Genomic DNA, 13,762 nt, shown 5'->3' with positions numbered 1-13,762 from the left:
TTCTTTCTGATTTTTTACAAGCATAATCTGTTTAAAAATTAATAAATGTAGTTTTTTTATTATATATAAATTAAAAATACAAAAAAAATATAGTAGTTTACTATAAAAAGGTAAAATTCAAAATTTTGCTTCAAAATAGAACAGTTAAAGACATCAAAGTTCAATATAAAAATTCAGACTTTTTTAATTGCCCGAAATTACTTCTAGTACCTGTTCTAGAGTTTTCGTGCGATTTGAATCTTTTTCTCACACATATGCAAACATGTTATAAGTTGGCTTAATGTATATTTTACTAATTTTTAGCAAGCCAAACGACTATTTGTCACGTGATGTAAAATAAATAGAAATAGATCGCAAGAAGACGAGTGTCGGTCCCTAGAGCAAAAAAATTATAAGGCATTATTTGCCCTTGTTCCTTTTGAAAATCATCAGCCGACACCACTCACATAGATAATGCTTAAAATCTCTGGAGAGTCGTATAACGCAGACGGGAAAGCAGCGAAGCTCATCGATCGTTGCAAAAGAAGCTTTAATATACAAGAAAAATGAAAGCTCGCGCGAGTGCAGAAAAATCTACAACAAAAATATTTCGAAACATTTTTTCATTATATAAAATAAAAGCTCATTAGATTTACTGTTGGAATGTTTTAGATGCATAAATATAAATATTAAAAGCAATAAATGTGAAAGTATTATTCGTGTGTTCTTGTGTGATGTTTTCTTATTGTTTATATAAAATACGGTTATAATTAATCGCGATTATGAAAGCAATCGCACGCGATACAAGTCTTAAGTTAACGTTTCACGTTAATAAAGCGGACCCAATGCTAAATTGCTTTTCGCAAAGCATCAATCATGAGTTATAAAACTAGATTATAATATGTATATTGTATTAATAAAATATACATTATATAATAAAAACGAAATTACTTTATTATACTATATTATATTTATAATTTGCATTATAATTGCTATTTAATACATTTTTAAATGTGGAGCATAGTACACTATACATTTCTTATATAAGAGTTAAAATGCATTTCAGTGGTTAAAAATATTTTAGTCCCTAATCGCTAAGAAAATATTTTTTATCCTTTGAGAATTTCTATAAAATAAAGTACTTTATGTAGAAAACGCTTTCGGTCAATTTAAAGTTTTAAAACAAGCATTGTCGCAATGACCACAGTTAGAGCAAGTTAAACATTTTGGGAGTGAAAGTCCACTACTTTTTTATACATCTAGCTTTTGCCTTTTATCTTTTATATAATTTATATTTGAATATATATTTTATCAATGCATAGTTTTATAATAATGAATAAATAAAAGCATTTTGAAATTTTATTTAATCAAATTATTTATTGAAATTAAAAAAAAAAATAACATTTTTAAATTTTATTGATTTGCTGATAGCTAAGATATATAAAAGGACAATGAAATTTAAATATTATTATAAATCATTATATATTAAATATTTTTTTACTGATAGATTAGTATTATTAAAATTTTAATCCTGAAAGGTGCAACTTTTAATATGTATGATTAAAATGAACTTATTTATTAATATAAAAGAAGTAAAGTAATATTTTTTATTATTATACATATTTTATTATATAAAATATATTTTATTTTTTAAAATATACATCTAATAGTAATCCATCAAAGTGACATTTTGTTGACAGTCGTTTTAAGAACTGATTCGTCCAATGGGAATTTAATTCGTACATTTTGATTTTGGTTAATAACTTTATGGCACCTTTATTTGAACATAAAATGTATATTTTGATGTGTCTATTATATTAATTCTTATTAAACATTATATTATTTTATAAATTACCTTACCAAAAATTTATTAAACTTACTAATGTAATAACAATATTGTATGTATTTATATATGTATTTATTATTATAATAAATATAGTATTATCCTATTAAAAGTAGTGTTAATTTTAACAAAATGTTAGTTCAGCTTAATCGAACAAAACCCAGATTAAGTTCGAAGCTCTTCATATGGTTAAAGTTTAAAATTGTACAATGTAGAGGGTTCAAGAGCGTTGTTTTCAGTTTTGTTTTAGTGTTGCTAAATTACACCCGCGTGTATAGCTTTTAGTAAAAGTGCAAATTTTCTAGAATACGAAAATTACGAAATTGAGGTAGTGTATTCTACAGGCTCGACATTTTTTCTTTCGTCCTATCGGCGATACGTCAAAAATTTCAGAGGCTTCGATAAATTTTCAACGAACGATAACGAGTCGAATTCCGCGATGAGACGCGAACTTTCGACGTGTAAAATGTATATTATATGAATAATTCATGAAGGCAAAATGGTGAATTCCGCGTGTTAATCGAAGCAACTCGAAAAATGCATTTCAATTCGTTTAAACGCCATATATAAAATTTATAAACCTGTTCAAATTAAGCACAATCAATTACTGTTTTAAAAATCAGATGTCACTAAATGCAATAAATTTAAAAAAACTTAATACATATTCATATCAGGCTATTTAAAGTTATGTTGACATTATATATAATTATTACAAAAAAGACGATAAAATAATAAATACAGACTATATCAATTTTTTTTAGCCAAATATGGTACATGTTTACGATACATCATTATTTGTTACATTAAATAACTTACAAGTAAAAAATTAAAATACAAACTAAAGATTATTGGAATTGATTTAGATTCTGAATACTGTTAAATAGTATTGGGTTTTGAGAGAAAAAGTGTGTGACTTTGCAGGTATATAGACGCCGTAAAAGCTAGTAACAATTTATTTTTTTGAACATATGTAAATTACCACATATAAATGTGAATGCCGCTATCAGGCGATGGATTTGAAAAAGTCTTTGCTGGCATGTCGAGTTGTATTATTATCGGCTGTGTATCGAGTTGTATTTCGTAGAATAGATAAGATATGTTTTAGTGATGACATATGTAATCGTGTATTTATTTATTATAAACATCTCTAAAACTCATTTAGAATTAAATAATAATAATATCTAAACGTGTTAAATACATTAATTAAGGACTTTCATATATAAATTATTATTGTAAAAAAATAGTTTAACCAATGTTAATAAAACTATAACTCAAGTCTATGTTTTCACTACGTTTACACTTGAGCGATTCTATACCAATAAATATCTAGAGGTCATCTATTCCACAGTAAAATTCATGACAAAAAATGCTTTTATTACCGCAATTAAAATCTGAGTATCATTTATTGATGCGATTTTCGACACAGTTGATTTATAAGGCGCATTAAAAAAATCATGGAGCTAGATGGCTCATTAACATCGTTTAAAGGCAAGCAGAGCGTGAAGGAGATAGACCTTAGATAAGGCTGAAATTGTAAAAAATGGGTCCGCTAATTCAGAAAACATTTTGGATAACGGTGCGAGCGATAATATTATTTCGCAACCACCGGACGTTCGTTGACCCACGCCCTCTTTAATTTATCGTTTGTGCGAAAATTAAATTCGCGTAAGAGTTGGCACGGGGCCTTTATCGAAAATTGAAATATGAAGTGTAAGATAAGCGCGAGATGGGAGTTTTTTTTTAATATTCGTTTATTTATATTTATTCTCCGTTTCCTTCCGGCACTTATTCGGCCCCGGCCACCTCAGTTTTCCTCAGTTCTCCTCAGGGAAATTCGGAGCATGAGCGTTATCGCGGCGTATTAATTATGGCCTAAAGCGTGCTTATTACGGCCGCATACATATTTTATGAGATTTGTATGATTATTTTATGTATCAGTGATGAGTATACTCCGGATCGGCTTTCGCGAAAATTCTATTCCGTCACTTTAAATATTGAATAATTTCATTTCCATTTAGAGTGAGAGTTGAAAATGCGAGTGATCAATGAAGTACTTGTATTTCAGTGTTAAAAAATTACCATAGTGATGAAATTTTAGAATAATTTTCTATATTATATTGATAAAATGATAATTTACAAATATCTTTTGAAAAATAAATAAAGGTCCCATTTTAAATATGGTGCCTTTTTGAGATCAGACAATACGAAAAAAAATAATATGATTGTTATAGAAAAATATTAGTTCTTTATCTTTTATAAAAAAGCGACTCATTTCATAAAACACAATAGCCTAATATTTAAAACCGCTATAAATACAATAGTTTATACAAGTATTGCTGTAGTATTGAGATTAATATAGACATAAGTTATTTAATGATTGCTAAACACGGTAAAGGAAAATTAAGTATGCATTTAAATAATAAATAGATTACCTTATTTTATTACCATAAGTGCAGATTAGTGTTCTGTTCTCCAACGAACATTAACTAACAGTATATTTACTGCATAATAAACTTGTTTACAATTTATACTTAGTTGCCTTTTAGAAAAGCAATAGTGAGGTGCAACACTATCATGTATATAAGTTATAAATAAGTTTGAATACTGTTTCAAAGTAAATACAATAAAAAAGTTATGCAAAACGAAAACTAATAAATATAGAACATATTACAAAATAAGTCCTTTGAATTTACATTTCATTATGTAAATTTTCAATGTTTAACATAATTCTAGTACAAACGAAATACCGAAAAACATACATATAACAATGTGCGGGTAAATCGAAAATTTTGTGCAATAAAATTTAATGAAAAGTATATAAAATGAACATCATGTTTCGTGATATTGACGTTATTATAATTTCCATACTCACTCATATACATATATTATTACAATATGTCTATATATAGAATATATTATACGTGTAAGGTTATACGACACCCATAAAAATTTCGGTCTCCATAATAAACTTTGCTATATTCATATGTATTATAACGAAATCAAAGCGGGAAACGCGCGCGAAATGAATTATACATTAGAAATTTTAGAAAGAGACGAAATAAAGGCAAAAAAATATACACACGAAATCGAATCGCAAACAATGTACGAATTTTAATGTATGTATGATTGCAAATTGCGAACGAACTGGAAGTGAATTATACTGGAAAATTCTTTCAGTTCCAATAATAAGCTCTTTGAGACAATATAAATTTAATTCTACGTCTATATGTTTAACCTCATAAATCAGACTTCGAACTTGAAAAGCCCCTCTACTATGATATTTCGACAAGCACCTGAATATATTTTTTCTCAAACATTTCATTTTAAATTATGTACTACAGGGAACAAAAGTAAAGAAAATAAGAGCAAGAGTAAAAAATTTTCAACAAAATATACTGTTTATTTCTAATTTGTATCTTTTTTATATTTGGATCAAGGATAAAATAGCGTAGTCCGTAACATCTTAGACGAGTAACTCTGAGGTTACGTGTTTAAGCCCCGGCAGCGGAACTCAAATTTTAATTTATGAAAAATACGCTATTATTAAAAAACTGGCCCTAGCTGCAGTGACATCCTTTGATTATAAATTATATTACACATAATAATTTATAATTAATAATATAGATGTCATTGATTCCCAGAATTTTAAGCTCGTGGTTAATACTTAATTGTTATTATATATGATTAACTTACTCAGTTGGTACAGATTTTCTCCGTTGTAACGCATTGGGCTTACGCTTGTCAGGTTAAAACAGAAGATTTAATAAAAATAAAAATAAATAAAAAAAATCATTACATATGTTGTAGACATAAGCAATCTGGACCATGCTTTTTTTAAGACGAAAACTAATTTTAGATGATGCAATAGGTTCGTAAACATCTTTATCTGCGACTCGTCAGAGCTGTCTCAAATGATCAATATGAAAAAAATCATTTCGGGATATTGCGGCAGATACTTGATCGGAAATGGGCTGGGCTACAGAACGACAGAAGTATATCGACACGAAATTTATCAACCAGCTAGTTAATTAGAACTAAGCCGATTTCACGGATAAATATAGTATATAAATAGTACCAAAAAATTTACAAAAAAGCTAAATTCAGCTCATAGATAATAATGATATTTGTAAAAAGAGAAACGAAATAAAAAATAAAGTGACCTTTCGGATCTGGTTAAACTTTTAATATGTGTTATATATTAATTAAAATTTTATAATTATGGTTATATGTGTATTGATATTTAGGTTTTATGTTTTGCACATACATTTACAAAATAAATAAATAAAAGAAAATATATATTGTATAGTAAATATTGGTTTACCCTACTCAGTCAAATTGTCATCGCATTGTTAACTGAATAACCCAATAAGATTGTCATAGCGCTTATATAACATTCCACAGTCCCATACATCAAATCGCATCGATACATTTCCTATTTATCCGTAGCCTATTACCAAATGTATAATTCATGAGAGCGGATTTTACGTTTCTATGAACGAGTGCTAGATCAGGTCTCCAAAGGCATGTTTTTCATTAGAGGCGGCGCATAAATACAATATATCAAATGCCAGTAATCCGCTTTATCGCATTTTCATTGTGATTTACGGTTCCAGTTAAATTTTGCTACACAAACCGACGGGGATTACTTTAAAATATTCCGATACACACTTGAGACCGCAAACTTGCGCTTCAAAAACCCCCGTAGCTAGCTTTATTACTATTGTAAATTTTCTCGCGGATCAACCACACACTACAAGGATTAAGAACATATATAGACGTCTATAAACTAGGGATATTCGAATAGTTATCATATAATTTTATCTCAAAACAATATATTGTTTTGAGATACAATGATTGACTTGTATGTAGTAGCTTCAGAGCACATCTTTAGTGAGCCTGAGACCAAATTATGTTTCGGGATTAATCCCCAGTAATGTAATTCATGCAGATAGTCAATCGTAAGAAATGCTAATCACAGTTGATTGTACAAAAAAATACGATTTGTAGAAAATGAAGATGTCAGTATCGTTAGTTCGAGATTCTTTGTTTGTGAATGTCAATTGGTGGTCTAGACGCTGTTGTGTAAGAATAGATGTTGTTCGTCTTGTGCTTGGCGAGGGTTTGCCAAATATTGGTGTTATCACCGAGTGTCACATATTTTATTTTGATCATTCAAGGAATATGACACTAATTGCGAGCCAATCACGTTAGGGTCTGACCAAACCTCTAAGAATCACTATATTTAAAGTCCAACGTTAAGCGACCGTCCGACGAATACAAAAAATACGCATAACTAATATATGATGCATGATTAATAGCATCATTGCTTAAACCTCACAGAAGCCTAGCATCAGCACCTTTTTGACATAGTTTATCATAGAAAAATAGTTCTAGATATTTATTTACAGGAATTTGTAAAAAAGTAAATTAATATTCATAAATGTAACTTTTTCTTGCTATAACAATTTTGCGAGATTTTACTTTTTCTCATTATCAATTATTTTGCCCAAAATAAATTTACCTGTATTTACAGACCTTGCACTTATTAAAATAAGATATTCCAACGACTATATTAAACATAATGTAACTGCGACTGTCATGCGGATTCTATCAGAAACATCATTGTTGTCAACCAAATAAAAAAAATTAAATTTTTATTAACCTTGGTCTCGACTTGCTGAATATTTCTCGTTCTTTTGTGTGGACCCTTATAGAACATAAATATGCTTTAATAATAGAGCTTCATTAATTTGTTTTGATTGCTGCTTCTTTGAAGTAATTCTATATAAGTAACTGATTAATATAAATATTCTAAGATCTGAATGCGATAAATTTAAATATTACTAGATTCTCATTTAAGACTTTATTTATATAAATAATATAGCTGGATAATAAAATCATAAAATTTTAAAATATATTCTTTGTACTAATTGTGCTTTGGAAACTAAAATTTGTTAAATAGTAGTAAACATTAAGGTATAATAATATTGTATTTGTTTTAAATAATACAATTATTTTATCAATTAAATGTAATACCTTATGAATCATCTATTGCTTTATATGTAGATAATATTAAAATATTTACTAATTTATTACATACAATTTAATTTTATTAAAATAAACCATTTGCTTTAAACAATTAAATGTGAGTCTTACATTTTCTGATTAAAATCAAATTGTAGCGCTGCTCTCAAGATTTAAACACGAAAAAAGTGTATGCGAAAGCCTTGCCTTCCTCTCTCTTCGCTTCGCAAAATTTTCTCTAAACTAATCTAGAAATTGTTTTAATTAATCCAGCCGAATACAAGCAAAACAAATTCTTTTTGTACTCCTCGCTCGAGTGTTTCTTGTACGTACAGACAATATTATCAAACGGTAACTCTACTTTACTGAAGTTAATTTTTCAAACTTGATTACCCCAAAACGATTAAATAATAATTAAATAGTTTGACTTTTTTTATTACTTAGTGAATTATTTTAGCTAATGGTTAAATATACTGAACGTATAAAAAAGAAATAAAATGATGGTACTACTATTTTTTTATGTATCATATATTTTCATAATATTCGTGTTTCTTTTTATTATTATTTGGAATAACAATATAGGTAATACCGATATAGATCAAAAATCGACATTCGATACTATTGGTATTACAAAATGAAATACCGGTGGTACCGGTTAATTTATTTATTTTTATAATACTTGACTTACTGAAAAATAAAGCATGTATAATAATCATTAATATTAAAAAAAATAATTTGTAAATATTTCATTATCTTGTTTTAAAACATATTTTGTAAAAAAAAAACAACAAATGACGCACCGGTGAGTCGCTGGCGTTTAAGTGGTAATGATTAAGATAAGTAGAAATAAATAAATATACAATAAAAAAATATAATTGCAACTTTAAAATAAAATATATAAATAAATTTATTTTGTGTTTTTATTTAATACAAACATTGTTTAGTACAATCATTTCTGGTTTAATTAATTTCGAGAAAAATCCCAATTCTCGCGTTAGTATATATTTAATAGCGTGTAGCTAATGTATGTATTTTCATCTCTTTTTTCAGGAAGCATCTCGGTTTCCGCCGGTGTTTACAACAAAGGGGGCGGTAGCCATAATAACATGCTCTCAGGGCCTGGATATTCAACCCATTCCCCGCCGAGTCTGAACCAGCCCTACTTTGATGCGGTGCCTAGAAACATAACCGCATTAGTGGGCAAATCAGCTTACCTTTCGTGTAAAGTCAGAAATCTTGGCAACAAAAGCGTGAGTACTTTCGGAATCGCGTTAGCTCCTTCGTCCTTTCAACCGCCGGATCTCACTGCGGTTATGTGTTTGACTGTGATTTTAACACCGCAGGTATCGTGGATAAGGCACCGGGATCTTCACATCTTGACGGCTGGTACTTACACCTATACGTCGGATCAGAGATTTCAAACGACACATCACAAGGAGAGCGTCGATGTCGGAGAGTGGACGCTTCAGATAAAATGGGCGCAGCTCAGAGACGCCGGCATGTACGAATGTCAAGTGTCCACTCAGCCTGTCAAGAGCTATTTTGTAAATCTCAACGTCGTAGGTGCGTGTATTTTGTATTAAAAAACTTTGGGAAAATAATAACTCTTGTATGGAGTCGAGGAGTGGTAAATTGTGCTTATATAGCTAATGTCAATAAAAAAAAATACATTATCACCAAATTAATAAATTATAATGTTTAACCTCAAATAATAATGTCTATAAATAACAATAACGATAGATTTTAAGCGATACCGTTTATCGATCCGGCTTAAAAGCTACATCATTTATCTATGAACTACTTTGAAAATAGTATCTATACGAAAATGCGTTATCCTGATTAAACAGCACAACTTTTGTTGGCTCAGGTCGCTTTAGTTTTATTTGCTTACGAAGTTCGTATAACAAATTAAAGTAGTATTATCCTGTTATGGTTTGACCCTTAAAAAGGTTTTCAACAAGAAATATTCCCTTCGTGGATACGAATTGGTGGATACCAATGCAGATGTCAGTATATTGCTTCTATAATATAAGGTGAAGAAGCGCTTTCATTATTTAATTTTTCTATTTTTCTATTTTTTTATTTCGTAAAAGTAAGTCACAAACTATTTTTAGAAAATATTTATGAAAAATTTTATTAATATATTTCTTTAAAAATATTTTTTTGTGCTCGTTCAAAAAGTATATAATATTTTTTTAATATTATAGTGTTATATAACTTTATATGATATTTTGATTAATAAAAAAAAATCTATAGAATTTTTAATCTACAATATATTTTTTCTTAAAAATTAATTTTAACTGTATTAAATATATATTATCAATTCTCCGAATAAGTAATTGCCTATTAAGCAGGTCGGAGACAACTAAAAGTATTTTAAATTGAATTTCTTCATAAATTAAAAATTCGCAAAATATAATAAAAATATTATTTAGTATTTGAAACAAATATTAGATTAAATTGATGGATTAATATTCACTTCCTCTGAAATCTATGCTACGTCAAAAAATATATTTATATAATAATATATACAAATTAATAAAATACCTATTTATGATTAATATAAAGAAAAACAAATAATTTACTTTTTTAATCACTTAAAACCACTCAATGGTTGCGCTACCAACACATACAAGAGTTATTAATCATCAAGAGAGCAAAGTGGTCGATTAAAATTTCCATTATGATATTCATGAAAAATTACAATTTTTAAAAGCAAACACACTTGCTTCTTTCCAATGTTTCCATAATAAGATCGAAGGCATCACAAACACAGCTTGTCTCGACACCATCAATCACAACGTTCAAACACAATATGACGTATAACGTAGAAACTTACATATTATATTGCGTATCTATGTAATATAATAATAACACATATACTATATCATTTGCAACAGTTCCTACTGCAACAATATTGGGTGGCCCAGATCTGCACGTTGATATGGGGAGCACAATAAACCTAACTTGCAGCATTCGATACAGTCCAGAGCCACCGACGTACATATTCTGGTACCACCAAGACGAGGTAAATCCTTTATTATAGCTTACAATAGTTTATATTTGTATCATAGTGTTAAACTTGTACATAATTTTTTTATTATTTATTATTATTTATTATATTTATATGTAATTTAAAAGACACAAATATCGTATATTCAATCGGTATTCAAATTTAGTTTACACTATTAAGCCTTCATTTTATTTGTGATTATTGTGTAAAAGTAACGTATAGGTGTTGCTATTGTTTTTATATATGTTTCTACGATAGATATAAAAAATCTTGTTTTTATTAAAAAATACAAATCAGACAACAAACAAGCCTTTAAAATATGTATGTTAATTTGATTGGATGTAGCTCTAAAAGTATATTTTATCACATTGATCTAAAATAAGCTTTGTTCAAAGAGAAATTTGATATAAAAAGAGCAAAGTAAAACATATATTCATTTTTCTAACTCTTGGTTAACAGCCATGTTATATGGCGTATCTTTATTGACATTTCTTAGAGACTCATACTTTATAAGATAAATAAAATTAACGTAAAATAAAAATGGCAAAAGGTGCGGTTTAGACAGAATATTTAATTGTTTATTATTTCACTAAGTACTAAGGTAGATTAATTTTGATAATGGGATATATTAAATTTCAAATGTCGGCAAAAATATCATATGGCAGAGTATTAAAATGTCACATATTTATCTGTACAAATATATTTGTATATAAATCTGTACTAAGTAGGTAGTAATAACCTACAATTTCAGCGATTTATACACCAGGTATAAAGCAAAAATTAAAGATTTTGGGGGCCTCAACCAACTGAACTATATAGGTCATTCAAACAAGAATTTCTGAATAAAGAAAAGAGAAATCAACACGTCTTGATAGTAAGACCATGCATAGTATTTCACACAACAATAGAAAAGAGATCTCGTGTTCATATAAATATTTCACGAACTACTTAATAGTATATCTGTCTGATAAGTAACACTGAAAAATACTATTCTTTGTTTGGAAAGGACGCGCGCTAGAAAAAAAATACATTATACTCTAGGCATAATAATATTGTTAATCTACTCTTTGGTTACCAATCGCCGAAGTGGCTATCTAGTCCGTTTAATAGCTGTCTCAAACCAGTATTATAAAGGATATGGCACATAGATAAAAACGCTATGGAGTCACAACAGCAAGGACAATCAGAGATGAGCGAAGAGACCGCATTGACATAAAAGAAAAAGTGGATCATCTTAAGAACATCGCTAGATGACTACCATTTCAACTAAACCATATAATATTTCTTTATACATATATATGAAAATTTATACGTTAAATAATGACTGCTACTTCACAACCCTTCCGCCCTAAAACCCGCCAATCAATCGCCGAGATAAGTTAAAGAATCAAAATCAATTAAAATTGCTTTACAATGATACAGAAAAAATATCAATAAAAGTAAATATTATTAGGAGTAATAATTATAGTTCAAGACGATAGTGCCTCTAAGTTAAAATAAAAATAATATGTAATCAGACTGATTCACTACCTTACACATCGATTACATAATTAGTTGACAAAGTAGCTCATAAAAACCTTTACATATTAATAAATTATTTTGTGACATATAGGTTATCAGTATTGACTCGTCTCGCGGTGGAATATCAGTGATTACCGAAAAGGGTGACGTCACAACGTCTAGATTGCTGGTGCAGCACGCTGATCTACCTGACTCTGGCAAGTACTCTTGTAGCCCTTCCAACGCTGAAGTGGCCAGCGTCAGAGTGCACGTACTAAACGGTAATTGATTGATTATTACAGCGCTAACGATAATTAATTTGTTTTATATTATTAACGAACTTTTGGTGCATATAAAGGAGAACGCCCTGCTGCCATGCAGACAGGATCCGCCGGATTGTCTAGCAGCGCGAGACACATATTTCCCCTTTTGCTTCTTCCTGTTCTGTACGCAAGGATGAGGCAGCTAGACCGGTGACACAATAACGTGATACAATAGTATTGTTAAGAAATATATACATTATCAAATTTTATAAGTGTGGTAATATTATTACGGTGAACGAACGAACAGTCACGGTGAATGTGTAATTTTTTATTGGGTACCGGAAAGTAATCATACTATTTTAATGAAAATATATATATATGTAACTGTTTTTTTTATTTTAAATATACTTACTTCAATTGTCTGTTTGTCAGTATTTTATCTGTGCATTTTTGTTTAAAATAAGTTTTGTATCTAAAGGACAGTTAAAATATGATTAGGCAATACTTTACATAAAACCATCAAAATTAGACATCGTCATAGCGTCAAAATATATGATTTTTTTATGTATCAATGTAAATGTATGTATTATACATAAGATAAATTACGGTAAAATTACTACTTTTATATAATTTGAGTTATTAACAATAATTCACAAGCTAACTAATACTTAAAAGGGTGTGATTACTTTTCGGTTTCATAATGAAATATGAACGGCGTTTATTAATCACTGTGATAGCTAAATAAAAATATTTTATATCTTTAAAAACTATTTTCATTTAATGTTATATTTTATTTTACATTTTTTTAAATAATCCTTACAAAGTAGACCGTTACTAAATATCCACGTTTTCCACGTGCTGCAGGCGGCTGTGGTGTTACTATATTTTTCGTTTAAGTCGAACGTGAAATGTTAAATACGCCTAGATTGGATTAGTCGAATGATGAGCTTATATATAAAATTCTAAAATTATTTTTGTTTATTACAATGTATTATACATGTGTATATCGGATGTAGTATTTTTGAATAACGATAGCAATTTTTGTATGATACAATAATTATTTATGTTTATTATATTATATGACGTGAACACAAAGAGAATAATGTGACGGTCTGAAAATGTTGTACATAGTTAAATAAA

At 28.6% G+C, this 13,762-nt stretch overlaps 1 protein-coding gene across 1 annotated transcript in view; it reads left to right on the top strand.

The window, feature by feature from the left end:
- The window catches only part of LOC148235846 (zwei Ig domain protein zig-8-like), a 100,237-nt gene extending 86,848 nt beyond the window's left edge, over window positions 1-13,389 (top strand). The window contains exons 3-7 of the mRNA XM_088184092.1: window positions 8,897-9,096; window positions 9,190-9,409; window positions 10,747-10,874; window positions 12,472-12,640; window positions 12,718-13,389. Of these exons, the coding sequence (XP_088040218.1) occupies window positions 8,897-9,096; window positions 9,190-9,409; window positions 10,747-10,874; window positions 12,472-12,640; window positions 12,718-12,836 (836 nt within the window). The 3' untranslated portion in view covers window positions 12,837-13,389. The remainder of the gene's footprint in view (window positions 1-8,896; window positions 9,097-9,189; window positions 9,410-10,746; window positions 10,875-12,471; window positions 12,641-12,717) is intronic.
- The last annotated feature ends 373 nt before the right edge of the window (window positions 13,390-13,762 follow it).

This window comes from Plectrocnemia conspersa, unplaced genomic scaffold (assembly GCF_051122295.1).
Source record: "Plectrocnemia conspersa isolate PC_06_02 unplaced genomic scaffold, ASM5112229v1 ptg000004l, whole genome shotgun sequence".
Classification (NCBI taxonomy): domain Eukaryota; kingdom Metazoa; phylum Arthropoda; class Insecta; order Trichoptera; family Polycentropodidae; genus Plectrocnemia; species Plectrocnemia conspersa.
This window is presented reverse-complemented; position numbering and strand designations above follow the sequence as displayed.